The following is a 16,154-nucleotide window of genomic DNA, read 5'->3' on the forward strand; positions in this document are numbered from 1 at the left end:
ATTAAATGATTAATTCAAAATGCTGTTTTACTGCACCAAGCCCCTGTATCTCCTTCAGCAATTCATCCAGTTTTGGTACAATGTGGTGCATTTTCACAAAGGATTTCCATATCAATCTTTGGACTTCGGAATCTTTTCCCCTCACCAGACGGAGGAAGAGTTTGCAAGCATTTGCCCGATTTTCTGTCTCTGCAGTCTTAATGACATCCTGTAAAGGGAATGAAAAAACAAGGAACTGCTTAGCAGTGGGATCTCACAGATGTTGCAAGAACTGAAAAGCAGTCTGACCCATAACCACCAGGGTCTGAATATTTGTTAACTTTCTCAAGTCAGTAAATTATGACAAAAAATAGTCAAGTTAACCAAAGCGGAAATTAGAAATATTATGCTTGTGAGTTACAGACAGTCAAAATCTTGAAGTTTATTGAACAGTACAACACAGGAATAGATTTTCGGCCTACTGTATCTGTGACGATCAAAATGTTGAACAAAGCTAGTTGTCTTATGCTCTTATATTGTCCATATCCTTCCACTCCCTGCATATTCTTACATGTACTTAACAAACTTTTGAACACACTATTGTACTTACTGCCACACCATGGCTAGTAGACTCTTCTAGAAACTAAAATGTTGCCCTGTATGTCTCCTTTAACTGTTTTGCCTTTCACCTTAAATATGCGTCCTCTAATTTTTGACATTTTTATCCTTAGAAAAAGAAGCTGTCTGCCCCATATATGCCTTTAATAATTTTATAAATTACTATTACGCCACCCTTTAAGCTCTGATGCTCCGGAGAAAATCAATCCAAGTCTGTCCAGTCCAGAGTATATGTTCATATATTCTAACCCAGGCAGCATTCATGCAATCCTCTTCTGCACCTCCTACAAAGCCCCTATCTTTTTCCTGCAATGAGGCTAGCAGAACTGCACACAATTTGCATTTTATTAGTTTATTCCCCAGCAAGATGTCAGCTGCACAAGATAAAGTGGAACTGAAAGGCTGAGCCTGATATTCTGGTACAGATTTTGGAAAGCATTAAAGGGAGTGATCAAAGTGCCTTGACCTTTTTACCCAGAAAAATCACATAAAGACTTGGGTTTGGTCTGTGATGGGAAGTAACTCTGGAGATTACATTTGCCCAACAGAACAAGGACATAGTGGCGATGAAGACAAAACACGATTGTGCCTTTATATTAAACTTGCATTTATTCAAATTTGTCAATAACTCATTTTACCCCGTAAGATAAAGACAACAAAAACGATAAACAATAGAATAAAAGAAAATGGGTGAAATGTAAATATAACAAACTCAGATTAGAGTCAGTGGAACTGAGTGGTTTCCCTCCGTGAACCAGCAGCGTACAACATTTGCAGACAACAGTGTCTATCTAATCACTGGTTGAAAGTATATATTTTGAGTAACACACAAAATGCTGGAGGAATTCAGCAGGCCAGGCAGCATCTATTGAACAGAGTAGAGTCAACATTTTGAGCTGAGACTCTTCATCAGGACTAAAAAGGAAGGGGGATTCCCAGCATCTTACATACTTTGGCAATCATATGTGAATTCCAGAAAACTGCTGAAACCCGATACCCTTGTTCTTACATTTAAAGAGATCACAGATGAAACTTAGGACCCACATTTGATGAGGACATTGGTACATTAATATTGAAAGATAAGTTTTCCAGGCCATTGAACAGAAATTGAAAAATCCTCTAGAGATTTTCACATTCTTGCATAACGATTTCTACATTATAGTGTATGCTGTTCTTTCACTTCTTCGTTTTCTTGATTTCTTTTCATAAGCGTTCATTTTAAATATTCAATCAGAAATGCAATAATCTAAACAGGCACCCTCTTATCCAACTCACCTCATGTTCACGTTCACTGAAATATTTCTCATAGGCCAACACAAAACTGACTTTGTGCACTACCTCTTCAATTGCCCCTCTTAGTCTATCCTCACAAATGCTTGTCAACTCAATAAGTTGTTTATCATCCCATGTTCTCAGGATCTCAGTAATTATGAACATCGGATCTGTGGAGAAAACTGGTGTTAGAACAGAATATTTACATAATGTCTATCCTGATGGGGATTCCAATCCTTCCTTTGCAAAAAAAAAGCTTCATGTAAAATATATATTAAATTACTTTTGCCTTCCCTTACCCTCCACAGTACCTCAGTGTCCATGTCCTTCATCTGGATTGTCTGTTAAGGATACCCCTTTTCATGTACACTCAGAAATATCCAATGCTTTACAAAAATGCCTGATATACTGGCTGCCCCTTAGAAATGCATGTTTCATTTAGATCACCTCTTACTTCTAACAAATGAGTATCAAACACACTTATTTTACATTTCCTCAGGAATCATCCCAGCGAATGTTTCATTTATTTTCTCTGAGCAAATTCAAATGTTATGAACAATATCATTGTAGCTTTGTAACTTTGTACCTGCAGCTGTTCAATCGGACAGTCACTACCACAAAGTAATGGCAGTTAATCTTGAATGGCAGACATAAAGTATCCTCTGGATAATTTCTTCTGTCAGTATTACTCATTACCTGCTCTTACACAATGCTGGTTCACCTCTTCCAATCTATCTGTGCCTCTTGGACCCAAGAGGACATTTTCCCTGCAGGTTTATATGGCAGTGCAATCCCACAATATGGCGGTACTGCTTTGTTCTTTGTATATTTGCCCCCGGCACTGAAGCTGGCCTCCTGCACTGCAATCCAGACATTTGCTTGGTTGAACAGTGACACTCCAAGTTTCTATTACTAGGGAACCAAAGGTTAAGGCTCCCACCAATGATACCTCTTTATACTGTCTAACACTCTGTGCCGGGGTGGCCAACCTATGGCGCATGTGGCAAAAGTAGTGCATTGGATGATTAGAAGTGGTGCATTGCACCCCAGTGATAATAATAAAAAAGTAAACCTACTCATGCAAAAAGTATTAACCAAAAACCAATTTGTAGAAAAAAAATCTATAACAAGAATTCAAGTCGCTTAGAGCTAGAAGTGGGTTTTACTGAGAATAAATCTAAAACTTGGCAATTATTTTTAGCGATTTTATTATTTTGTGCACATCATTTGGCGAATGTCATCTTCTTTCACATTAATCTGTCTTCAATTTTTAAAAATTTTTTTAATGAGTCAAACTAGGAAAGAAGGACTGTAGTTCTGCGGTCGTTTCATAACTGTTCAATACACATTTCATACTTATTTGATCATGAGGCGCCAGGCCTCTGCACCAGTGGTGCGTCGCAGGTTTTTGTCAGTCAGTTTGCAATTGACACACGTGTGTTACGGAGTTGTGCTTTGTTCGTCCTTTGTGAACATTTGCAGTTTTGTACTTCCTTGAAAATTAAGCCTTGTTTTTACATTCAGTTACCCATCACAGTGCAAAAGAAAATGAGCAAAAGAAAAGCAGAATGTGATAGTAAGCGTGAATTCAATGAATAGTGGGAAAATGAGTTCTTATTTATAGTGGGTCTGTCAGAAAGACTGTTGTGCATTGTCTGTGAAAACACTTTCTCACATAATAAAAGACATGATCTTAATAGACACTATAAACCGCAACATCGGACTCAAATAGAAGGAAAACTGAAGCTAGTGCTTGGATCTGAGTTACGGAAAGAATATATGATTAAGAAAAAGGAAGAAATGAAAAGAAGACAAAATATATTTGTTAAAAGAAGTTGTGAAAGTTTGGTGATGACAGAAGCGCCTTACAAAATTGCTTTAGTTTTGCCCAAAAAATGGAAGTCTTTCTCTGATGGAGAAGAAATTTTAAGCCTTGTCTCCAAATATTTGCAAGATGTCTTGGTGATAAAAATATCAAAAGGAAAGTAGATGAATTTGCTCTGTCAAAGCAAACAGTTACGAGAAGCACTGAAGAACTCTGTCATGATGTATCCGAGCAACTGAAAGACCTTGTCCATGCTTGTACTTTCTTTTCTTTAGCTTTGGACAAATCTGCTGACATATGTGATATAGCCCAGTTAAGCATTTTTATAAGAGGTATTGATGATAACTTTAACGTCTTTGAAGAACTTATCGGTCTTGAGTCGCTTCATGGAAAAACAAGAGGATCAGACATATTTGACAAAGTAAAATCATGCCTAGAAAATGCACAACTAGATTCTAGTAAACTCATCGGTGTTTGTACTGACAGAGCGCCATCAATGATTGCTAAAGCCGCTGGGACTACAGCTTTGCTTGAGAACTTTTTAGTTCATCCTCTACTAAAATATCACTGCATTATACACCAAGATTCACTGTGCAGAAAAACTTTAAATTTGCAGCATATTATGTTACTGGTTGTGAAATGCATGAATAAAGTTAGAGCAAGAGGATTAAACAGACGAGAAATCAGAGAATATTGTGAAATCTCAGATTTGGAATATGGCGATCTTGTCCTTCATTGTGAGATGTGCTGGCTTTCTACAGAACACGTTCTGTGTAGATTTTGGAAACTGAAAAGTACTGTTGATAATTTTCCAGAAGAGAAAAATGAGCTGCCTGAGGAAAGAGCCCTTTTTATGTGATAACTAACAATTGGCTATTTGATTTTGCATTTTTAGTTCATGTTATCAGCCATCTCAATGACCTAAATTTGAAACTCCAGGGCAAGAACAAATTGTTTGCTAGCTTAGTAAATGATATCAATGCATTCAAGATGAAGTTAAAACTGTTCACCTCTCAGAAAGAAAATGAGGATTTGAACCAGTTTCCACACTAAAAAGAGCAGAGTGAATGTGCTGAAGATAATGACAATTTTACAAAATATATTGAAAAAAATCAGGTTATTTCAAGAGTCATTTGAAAGTAATTTTCGTGATTTTGCTAAAGAACAAGACTGCAGACTTGCATTTATAAGCTCATTTTCACTTTGTTAACAAAAAATCATGAAGATGCCTAGACACATACAAACGGAACTTATTGACTTGAAAACAAATTCATTATTGAACATGAAATTTGATGAACTTCTCTCAGTCCCAAATGCTTCTGACATGATTTCTGGAGATCACTGCTCTGTGAACATTTTCCAGAACTAAGAAAATTTGCCCAGAGTTATATCTGTCATTTCTGAACGACATACGGATGTGAACAAGCATTTTCAGCCATGAAATTGATTAAAAACAAAACGAGGTCACGATTGACTGATTCAAATTTGAAGAATTCTCTACTGCTCTCAGTAACTAATTAAACTCCAAACATTAAAAGCTTGGAGAAATCAAAACAGACTCAAAACTCTCATTAAGGTAAGTAATGTTTATCTTGTTTTTATATTAAATCTATCATGTAAAAATGCTAAATATATCTATATTAACATATTCTTACAAGAATTGAATGGGGTTACAAGTATGACACATTTGAACTTGTGCGTGAAAAAATTGACTCATGGAATATAAAAGGTTGGCTACCCCTGCCCTATGCTATCTGATTGTTTTACTACCACCACTTGTGTTATCTTAATTAACATTAATCTCTGTCAGGACGTAAATTACATTTCAAACAAATGTATGACAATACCTCCGGCCATTTTGGCTCCTGGAGTTGCAGAGTCTTTAATCTATATGGACCTCCAATTACTCTAGTGACAAGAAACGTCAGATATAGCTCTTTCTATGGAAGAGGAACAATCTTTGGAGGGAGATCTAGAAAACAAAAAAAACATGCAACGTATGATGCCGATACACCATTTGTTAGTATGAATAACCAAAAATATCACCAATGCAATGGTTTATCCATCATCAATTATGCAGTATATATATATTATACATACACACATATACATATATATTTTTTGAAGCAGGTATTATGTGTAAACAAGTATGAATATTGCAACACAAAATGTTGGAGGCACTCAGCAAGTTATGGCACATCATACAGCATCTATGAAAGGGGATAAACGGTCAATGTTTTAGGCTGAGGCCCTTCGTCTAGACCAGAGAGGAAGAGGAAGAAGCCAAAATAATGGGTGGGGCAGGGGTAAGGGAAGCATTACAAACTGGTGTGATAGGTGAAAAACAAGTGAGGGGGAAGGTGGGAGATGAAGTAAAAAGCTTGGAGGTGTTAGGTTGAGGTAATCTGATAGGACAGGAGAGAGGACAGTGGGAGAAAGGGAAGGATTGGGCACCAGACAGAGGTGATAGGCAGGTGAGAAGAGGAAGGGGGGTAAGAGGAGAGTTAGAATAGGGAATAGATAAAGACGGGCAAATACCTCCCAACTGTAGCTCCCAATATACTCATTTTCTCCTTAACTGTCTATCTTGTACCACTACTCTTTCCCTTTCTCCGATAACCCAGTATCCTCTTCTGTCAGATTCCTCCTTCAGCCCTTTATCTCTTCCACCTATCACATCTAAGATTCTAACTTAATTCCTCTCCTCTTCCATCCACCTACCTTCCCTCTCACCCGCTTTCTTCAATCAACTGCCAGCTTGTACTACTGCTTCCATCGCCCCCCCACCACCAACTTTCCCCTTGTTTTCCAGTCCTGATGTTTCCAGCTGGATTTCCAGCATCTGCAGCATCTTTTGTGAAAATAAATATTGCTATTTGATCACAGATACATTCTTGTGGGGCAAATGTTTTAAACTCTTTATCAGAGTAAATAGATTTGGAATAGGCCATACAAGAAATTCTGCAGATGCTTGAAATGCACACATATGCTGGGAGGAACTCAAGAAGTCAGGCAGCATCCATAGAAATGAATAAACAACCATTTTCCCTACACAGCCATTTAATATGATTGTGCCTTCACTTCAGTTATTCTATAAAGTGAACCAACATGCCAGCTGGAGAGACTTAGAAGACTAAATTCAGGTAGGTCAGGCCATGCCTTGCTAACCTGAATGAATTTTGAGGAGGTGACGAAATTGATCTATGAAGGTAGAGCATTGGATATTATCTGCAAGGATTTTAGTAAGGCACTCAAAAAGGTTTCTCATAATAGGCTCAGCCAAAAGTTTAAGATATATGGAATCTGCAGAGAAATGGTCTTTTGGTATGACTTGAATAAAAAATTCAATAGGTGGGTTAGTATGGTTGCAGACTGGTGGCCAAGTAGATAGTCTAGAATGTTGCCACAGGACACAGCAGGATTTGATCAGTTCCAAATACGGGCGGAGTAAGAGAAGGCGGCATTTAATCCATCTGAGTGTGAGGTGTTGCACTTTGGGAGAGCAAAATTCAAAGTGAAAGTATATAGTTCATGGTAAGGCACTCAGCAGCAGTAATGTACAGACAGATCTTGGGTCCATCACTCCACAGAAGTGGTCACACAAGTAGATTGGAGGGTAAGGAAAGTATAAAGCATGCTGGCCTTTATTAGTCAAGGCACTAAGTTCAAGAGTCAGAAAGTTATTCCATTTGTATAAATCTTCAGCATTTGTCGCATCTGGATTATTGCTTTCACTTTCAGAAGACACCACATTTGGTTTTTTTTCAGCTTAGTTTCCTTGCAGCAGAGACTGACAAGGGGAAATATGAGAGACCTGCAGAACATTTTGAAAGCTACAGATTGAGTAGATAACAACACATAAAGAATGCATGGCAGTGCCTCCACTTGCTTAGAAATTTGCACAGATTCATCATGCCATCTAAAAATTTGACAACTTCTATACGTGCACAGTGGAGAGTATCCTGACTGGTTCCATTGCGGTCCGGTAGGGGAACACCAATGCCCCGAAGCAGAAAAGCCTGCAAAAACAAGTGGAGACAGCTCAGTCCGCCACAAGCAATGCTCTCCCCGCCACAGATCACACCTGCAAGCGCTGCCACAAGAAAGCAGCATCCGCTATCAAGAACCCTTATCATCCAGTTCATGCGCTCTCCTTGCAGCTACCATAGGCAAGGAGGTACAGGAGCCTTAGGTCTCACACCACCAGGTTCAGGAACAGCTATTCCCTTCAAACATCCTGTGCCAGTGTGGCTAGCATCACTCACCTCAACTCCGAACTGATTCCACAACCTATGGACTCACTTTCAAGGATTCTGCAGCTCATGTTCTCAGTATTACTCATTTTTTAAATTGTATTTGCACAGATCATCTTCTTTTGCACTCTGGTTGTTTGTCAGTCTTGTGTAGGTTTTCATTGGTTCTATTATATTTCTCTGTTCCACTGTGAATACCTGTGCAAAAATGAAACTCAGTAGTATATGGTGACGTCTATGCATTCTGATAATTAATTCACTTTGAACCTTTTGCCCCCACAGCACAAATACCTAAGACCAGTGGACATATATTGAAGGTGAAGAGCAGTTGGTTTGGAGGGGATCTTGAGGAGATATTTTTCACTCCAACAGACATTGTAGTCTGAGACATAACACCTAACAAAGTAGTGAATCAGGTAATCTCACAGTATTTTTGGAGAATCTAGATGAGTTGTTCAAATTTCAAACATACAGTATGCCATGGATCACCTGCTGATAAATAAGATTAGTACAAACAGATCGATGTTTGACATGGGCTCAGTGGGTCACAGGCATGATTCTGCAATGGATGATCTGTGACTCAGACACAAATATTCTAATTAAGCTATAGGCATACCACCAACTATTTGTTTAAAATCTCTACTTAACATGCCTCATTGAAATCTACATATTTTAACCCTTCACCAATGTTTTTATCCTCAAGGCAAATGGGTGCCCAGGAAGGTATTCACACTAGGGTCAGTGTTGGACAGCTTCTCTTCAACAACTGACAACCATTGAAAATTCTCTGTTTTTTTTCCACTAATGTGATATTTGTCTTGCAAAACTGAACCTATCTGTGGCTGAATCAGTCACACCATATGCTACTGTCCAATGAGATCACATCATCTCTGCTAAAATTTAAAATAGCCTTTGTAAGCTTTTGTTTTCATTTAGATTGGAGAGTAATGGCACATTCCACCCATCAAACCCAATGATGACACATTTCCTGCCTACTTCCCTTCACAGGATTCTCCCTTGAGAACACTATCAATTCACATGACATAGGACACCCCATCACTGTTGCTGGTTTATTATTGTGTCTGGTTTGCTCACTACCACTGTTCTACTTTGGGTGTCAGTGTTTGGTTTTCTTCCCTTCCCTGCTCGGTTGCCTCCTGCTTCCTGGTTCTCTCTGTTCCTCAAGAAGCCTCTGTCCTCAGTCACTGTTTTTTACTTACAAAAGCAAAAAATGAAAGCTAGTTGTTGGTTCCCGTTTCTTTCACTTGTGACTGTTCTTCACTGTATATGCTAACCTTCCTTCCCTGGCCCATTTCCCACTTCCTCTTCCTTTGTAAGCCTTGAGAGCTTCAATGTTTGGTTGGATTTACAGTAATAGCTAACTCATCATGAGCCTACGATGAGAAGGTTCCACTTATTTTTTTATGTATTTGAACAGTATGTCTTCCTTTGCACATTAGTGGTTTGTTAGACTTTGTGCGTAGTTTTTCCATTTATATTATATTTCTTTGTTCTACAGTGAATGCCTGCTAGAAAATGAATCTCAAGGTAATATTTGTTGACTTATTTGTACATTGATAATAAACTTAGTCTGAACTTAGAATTTGCAACAGCTCCAGGATCACTATAAGGAGAACATTTATACTTGTTGGAATTGGTTGCTGTTTGTATGCTTTTAAAAAGGTATTAGTTGAATTAATAAGTTTCTAGCAAGATTGAAATTGTAGTTTCAGTAAGACATTTGGAGAAGGAGCTTAGGAGAGACAAGGGCAGCTAATGACGACTCCTTTGCGTGCACTTTCGGAAACAGCGCTATTTCTAATTTTAATATCTCTATTTTTCCCTTTCAGAATTCCTTTGAAGACCCTGACCTGAAGTTACACGCTGACTTTGGTTCTTTGCAGTAATGGGACCCACTCTCAGGGTTTCACGACTGGCTGTTATTCGACATGCCAAGGATGTGACTTAGGAGATTTGCTCGCCTTTGGAGTTCCAGGATCTCAAGGCTCTGGAGACAGGTGGACTGAAGGTCGGTGCTTCTGCAGGAATTCGGTGTGTCATGGGAGACAGAAGATCGAAAGCAGCAAAATGGCTGGATGGCGAGAGACCTGAGTTGTTTGGGCACAGAGCTCAGAGAAGCAACACAATGGACTTTTAACATCATAAATCAGCAAGTTGTTTGTTATGTCTTCCCTCTCGGGGAGGGAGACAGAGGGAGACGGGGAGGGGGGGGGGAGAGAGAGAGAGAGAGAGAGAGAGAGAGAGAGAGAGACACAATGGTAAGTGGAATACCGGGTGAACGAGTAGTCTTTGGGATACTGCAGGTCTGTGTCTTTGCTGCACGCTTGAGTGGTCAGTCTTGGGTGCCCATGCTCTTTTTATTTGCTGGTGGAGGGAGGGGGGATCATTGCTTTGCTGCTGCTTACATGTGGGGGGGGAGGGGGGAGTTGGGGGGATACTTTGGGGTTCTAACTTTTAACTGTCATTCAATCTTTGGGGGTACTCCTCTGTTTTTGTGGATGGTTGGAAAGAAAAAGAATTTCAGGATGTATATTGCATACATTTCTCTGACATTAAATGTACCTTTGAAACCTTTGAATATTTTAACATTGTATTTTAACTAGTATTTTTAACGTAATTTCCAAAATATATGCTGTTAGATTCCACCTATTGGTGGCAAAACAATAGGCTAGTTATGTAAAGATGAGAAGATCTACAGATACTGGAAATCCAAGCAACAAAATGCAGGAGCTCAGCAGATCAGGCAGCATCTATGGAAAAGAGTGAACAGTCGATATTTTGGGCTGAGGCTCATCATCAGTTACATAATAGTTTATCACCCTTTCATTTTTCACTGGCTAAGTGTCAGACACGTTATGTCTGTGTCCTTCATTAATCCTTCGTTTACCCCAGGAATGTAGCCTTAGCTCAGTATAAAAGTGTCAGTCTCCGCAAAAATCATCATCTTGGTCTTTGGTTTTAGTATCCTGCCTTTGTCTTTTTCTGGTTCTTGCCTTTAGTTCATATGCTCTGTATTTGTTTCTTTGTTTAAACTTTAAGTAAATGAACGTGAAGCAAGAAATTTTCACTCATCCTTGGACTCCTAAAAGAATCTGTGGATCGAAAAGCCATGAGATCCTCAATACTTTACAAAAGGCTGCACAGACCTCTGCGTTGTTTTGCAGTGGATGTTTGCTGCAACCTCTCCCGTGTCGGCATCTTTAACCATGATGATGACAGGTATTCACAAATTCCAATGCTCTGTAATAAAAAAAAATCACCAGGAGGTTTAAGGAATAACTGAGATGAGTAGGAAGGCATTTAAACTATAAACCCAGGAGCAGAATTAGATCATTCACCTAATTGAGTCTGCACTGCCCTTCCATCATGGCTGATTTATTACCCAACTTTGCCCCATAATTGTTGGTGCCCTTACTAATTAAGAGCCTATCAAGCTCTTCATAAAATATACCCAATGACTTGGCCTCCACAGCCATCTGCGGCAAAAAAATTCCACAAATTCACCACCCTCTCTGATTAAGAAATCCCTCTTTATCTCTGTTCTGAAGGGACATCTTTGTTTATTGAGGCTGTGCCTTCTGGTCCTGGACTCCCCCACTATTGGAAACATTCTCTTACATCCATTCCATCTAGGCCTTTCAATATTCAATAGGTTTCAATGAGATCCACCAATAATTCTTCCAAACTCCAGTGAGTACAAGCTGAGGGCTATCAAATGTGCCTTGTATGTTAACCCTTTCATTCCTGGAATCATTCTCATGAATATCCTCTATATCCTCTCTAAAACTAGTACATCATTTCTTAGATAAGGGGCACAAAACTGCTCATCGTATTTCAAGTGCAGTCTGATTAATGCCTCAAAGCCTCATCTTTGCTTTAGTAAACACAAAATACACTGCAGATGCTGGGGTCAAAGCAACACGTACAACATGCTGGAGGAATTCAGCAGGTCGGACAGCATCCGTGGAAACAAGCAGTCAACGTTTCGGGCTGAGACCCTCCATCAGGACTTCCCACCCTCCCCCCAACCTTCTTTATAGGGCCCTTACCCCCTCCCTCTTCAGCCCTGACGAAGGGTCTCAGCCCGAAACGTTGACTGCTCGTTTCCACGGATGCTGTCTGACCTACTGAGTTCCCCCAGCGTGTTGTATGTGTTGCTCATCTTTGCTTTGATATTCTAGTCCTCTCAAAATGAATGCTAATATTGCATTTGACTTCCTTACTACCAACTCAACCTGTAGGTTAACCTTTAAGGAATGCTGCAGTCCCAAGTACCTTTTCAAATCTGATTTCTAAATTTGCTCCTTGTTCAGAAAATAGTCAATGCCTTTATTCCACTACTAAATTGCATGACCATGCATCTCCCTACATTATATTCTACCTGCCACTTCTTTGCCCATTCTCCCAGTCTAAGTCATTCTGCAAACTCCCTGCTTCCTGAACACTATTTGTCCCTCCAGCTACCTTTGTATTATCTGCAAACTTGGTCACAAGGCCAATAACTCCAACGTCCGTATCATTGACCTATAACTTTAAAAAAATGGTCGCACCACCAACCCCTGCAGAACTTTACTAGTCACTGACAGCCAACCAGAAAAGACCCACTTTATTCCTAGCTTTTACCACCTGTCAGTCAGCCAATCTTCTATCTACCAGTAATACCATGGGGTCTTGTTTAGCAGCTTCATGTGTGGCACCTTGTCAAAGTTTTACTTTGATACACAAAATATTAACTGGTTGGAAACTACATTGACCTTTTCAGGATGCCCATCAGAATTTGCAGTTATCATCCTTCTACTCCCCAATGATTAGAAAGTTTTTCATTCTTTATTTACATACACATAAAATGACTCACACACTGCAAACTCTCCAAATACCCTTTCCTTCTACTACAAGTCTGTCACACCTGTTCTACAAGTTTTTCCATCTTTCTGCTGAAAGGCATTAACCAGAGGGGAAATCATATGCAGGATGCTACTTGCAGCGCTAGTGGGAGGTTGCTCTGGCAATGGAGGAAATGGCTCACTATAAACTATTGAAAACGGAAATAACAACTTCAACAACACATGCTATGAGCTTCACATTGAAAAAAAACAGCACATTCAGCTGATTTGCAATTTCATAGCAGCCCTGTTCACCTTTAAGCTCCTTCTGATTTCATTCAATAAATTCACCTTCATTTCCAGCTTTACAGAATATTCAGCAGCACTGCATCTAGAGATGCATATCCTAAAATAAGACAGTGCTGGAAATGATGTGTCTGCTCCAGAAATCACACAATAAATTCAGTAGTGAAATCCATGAAACTTCCACATTACGAAAAAACTATCTACTTTTAAAACAAAGCACTGTTGATTAAATTAGCTTGTGCATTGTTATTCTGTAACAGATTGTTGAAAGAACAAAAGTAGTAAAATGAGTGGAGAGGTGAAGGTGTGAACACCAGGAGTGTGGGTTCCTCAAGAAGTCTGACAGATCCCGAGATAAGCAGACCACCAATCACTGGGATAAATAGGTGATTTTCAATTTGCATCAAGTGCCAAGTTATCAGTACTCTCTCAACTATTTGCGAACGATTAATGACCATTGCCTAGTCACCTCATTATAGAAGGATGTGGACGTTTTGGAGAGGGTACAGAAGAGATTTACTAGGATGCTCCCGGCATTAGAGGGATGTGCTATAAAGAGAGATTGGACAAACTTGGAGGGTTTTCTCTGCAGCAAGCAACTGAGGGGAGACCCAATCGTATAACTTTTGAGAGGCTGAATACAATGGAGAGTCAGTACCTTTGTCCCAGTGGCAAAATGTCTAAGTGGGAAGCAAGCATTTAAGTTGAGAGGTTCAAGTGATATGTTGGGGGGTCAAGTTTTCTTCGAGACACAGAGTATAATGTGTCTGGAATTCCCTTCCTTCATTTTATATCTGATGACTGTGTGCATTGGAGATGAAATTGCCAATGATGCAAAAGTTGGTGGGTTGGAAAACCAAGGACACAAATAGCCTGCCGAGGGAAATGGATAGACTGTGAGGGCACACAAAGTCATCAAACTGGGAAAATGGGAGTTTATCCACTCAGGAAGCAACAACAACAAAAGCCAGATCTATAAACTTAGTGTGACAGCAATGTTGTGGTACAGAGCTGCCCAGAATTATTCTGCTTGAAACAAAAATATACCAAATAATCAGGAATTCATATGGAATGTTGGCAAGGCTGTGGAGTATCAAAGTGGGAAAGTTTAGGTACAACATTTAATAGGGGTGACAGGGACAGCAGGCATGGACTGGTTGGGTACCTTCAGACTTGCAAATGTGCTACTTCTTCTGTATTTGTGGCTCGAAATGTTGAACTCACCAACCTAGAAAGCCCATAGCTTGTGTCAAAGCTGGAAACCATCCATGGCCTCAGCCCAGATCACCAGCAGGCTTGCTTACTCTGGTGTCTGACTAGAAACTGTAAGTCGATCATAGCAAGCAATTAAAGTTCCCCGACTTGTTCACATCATCACCAAGTTGGCACCCAGAAGGCACAGTTTTAAGGTGCTATGGAAACGGGTACAGAGAAGATGTCAGGGGTAAGTTGTTTTACGCAGAGAGTCGTGAGTGCGTGGAATGGGTTGCCAGCGACAGTACTGGAGACAGATACAATAGGGTCTTTTAAGAGACTATTGGATAGGTACATGGAGCTTATAAAAATAGAGGGCTATGGGTAACCCTAGGTAATTTCTAAAGTAAGTACATCTTCGGCACAGCATTGTGGGCCGAAGGGGCTGTATTATGCTGTAGTTTTTCTATGTTTCTGTGTTTCTATGACACAGTCATTCTGTCAGAAAGCTGAAGCAGGTGGTTATGATATAACTGAGGAAGACCTGATTGAGCAGGCGTTTCAGCATAAGGAAGCCAAGTACTGGGAGCTGGTACCAAATTCAAGGGAGGATGGCACGATGTGAGCTTATAGAGGAGGGGCGTAAAGGTTTTGCTGGCTGCTCGCTTTGCACAACCTACTCTCTCCTTGGCATTACAGGCGCTGCAAAGAAATGAGACATCAGACAGTCACAGGGGCTGCTGAGTGAGCCTCCATACAGCTATGGATCAAGAGGTGTGACCCGTGGACCAACGCTGCTGGGGCACAAACCCGGACTGCCTGGGAGAGGGTGGTGTGGCTGACGTTGAAAGATCTGAAACACCCGATTACCCGGTTACATCACTGATGTGTCCCAGCGCAGCCATTTACCACACGGGCTGTACTTGATGGGGCTAGCAGCTCACAAATCTTGACCAATGTCAATGAATAGTTGTGTTCAAACAATACACACAGGTGGAAACGTGGAAACATTAATGACTAATAAAATGCCAGAGAGCAAGGCTAGAAAAATCATTTCAATTATGCAGAAATATTAGAGAGCCTGGATTCTTGCTTTGAAAAAGGTGGCGGGGGGGTCGGAGTTCGGGGAATAAAATTATGTACAAATTTTTGCGATGCTCGGATTGAGTAATTGGATACGCCCTATTTCCGATAAGAGGTTCAAATATCAGGAATCGCAAGTTGGATTTTTGCCTATTAGCAGGGTTGGTTGTTATCAGCTAACCATTCCCTCTGAATAGCCTCTGCAGCAAGATCTCATTACTGGACACTGCTGCTGGAGAGGGAGCCACAACTGAAAGGATGGCGATCAGTCACCGCCCTCACCGACCCAGAACAGAAGCACCTGGGCATTCGTGGCAGCTCGGCGTTAGGCAGGCCTGTTGTAAAGCCTCGTTAACCGGGGCGACCTCAGCCGGCACTGCATGTCTCGAATTTTAACTGGAGTCGCTTCCCAACCGGCGGGAAATACTCACCGATAGGAAATTGTTGCCCCCGGGCCGCGAGCTTTCCTTCCGCTTCTCGCCCTAGGGTTTGAGAGTCCTCTCCCTCTCCCAACCCTATCAACAACCCGTCAAATATGAAACCACTGACCTTCCGAGACTGTCAACCGAGCGAGCATGCGCAGATGTCATCAGAACTCCTATCTGAGCCTTCACAGACAATCCCCACCCTTTTACATTTTCTGGTTTAGTTAAAATTTACAACTGTTAATGTGTGTGTGTATGTGTAAATAGAACGGAAAAAGCTACAAAGAGATCCGGAGTAACAATTATTTCATTCTCCTTTACACCTGTATACTGGAAATTACATTAAACAATCTTG

At 40.4% G+C, this 16,154-nt stretch overlaps 1 protein-coding gene and 1 long non-coding RNA gene across 5 annotated transcripts in view; one reads left to right on the plus strand and one right to left on the minus strand.

Annotated features, from left to right (window-relative positions):
* LOC132398410 (uncharacterized) overlaps positions 1–10,363 on the plus strand; it is a 41,269-nt gene extending 30,906 nt beyond the window's left edge. For 2 of the 3 annotated variants that reach the window (XR_009513647.1, XR_009513646.1), the window contains exons 2-3: positions 8,230–9,495; positions 9,798–10,363. This is a non-coding gene — a long non-coding RNA (uncharacterized LOC132398410). The remainder of the gene's footprint in view (positions 1–8,229; positions 9,496–9,797) is intronic. The other variant, XR_009513645.1, reaches the window with a different exon arrangement.
* LOC132398409 (NACHT, LRR and PYD domains-containing protein 3-like) overlaps positions 1–15,943 on the minus strand; it is a 42,690-nt gene extending 26,747 nt beyond the window's left edge. Inside the window, exons 1-6 of one of the 2 annotated variants that reach the window (XM_059977792.1) lie at positions 15,806–15,943; positions 11,115–11,208; positions 7,960–8,145; positions 5,542–5,666; positions 1,873–2,039; positions 37–208 (exon numbers count right to left, since the gene is read on the minus strand). In XM_059977792.1, coding sequence (XP_059833775.1) covers positions 37–208; positions 1,873–2,039; positions 5,542–5,551 — 349 coding nt within the window. In that variant the 5' untranslated portion in view covers positions 5,552–5,666; positions 7,960–8,145; positions 11,115–11,208; positions 15,806–15,943. Of the gene's footprint in view, positions 1–31; positions 209–1,872; positions 2,040–5,541; positions 5,667–7,959; positions 8,146–11,114; positions 11,209–15,805 lie in introns of those variants that run through there. The other variant, XM_059977793.1, reaches the window with a different exon arrangement.
* Between the last annotated feature and the right edge of the window lie 211 nt (positions 15,944–16,154).

This window comes from Hypanus sabinus, chromosome 8 (genome assembly GCF_030144855.1).
Source record: "Hypanus sabinus isolate sHypSab1 chromosome 8, sHypSab1.hap1, whole genome shotgun sequence".
NCBI lineage: Eukaryota > Metazoa > Chordata > Chondrichthyes > Myliobatiformes > Dasyatidae > Hypanus > Hypanus sabinus.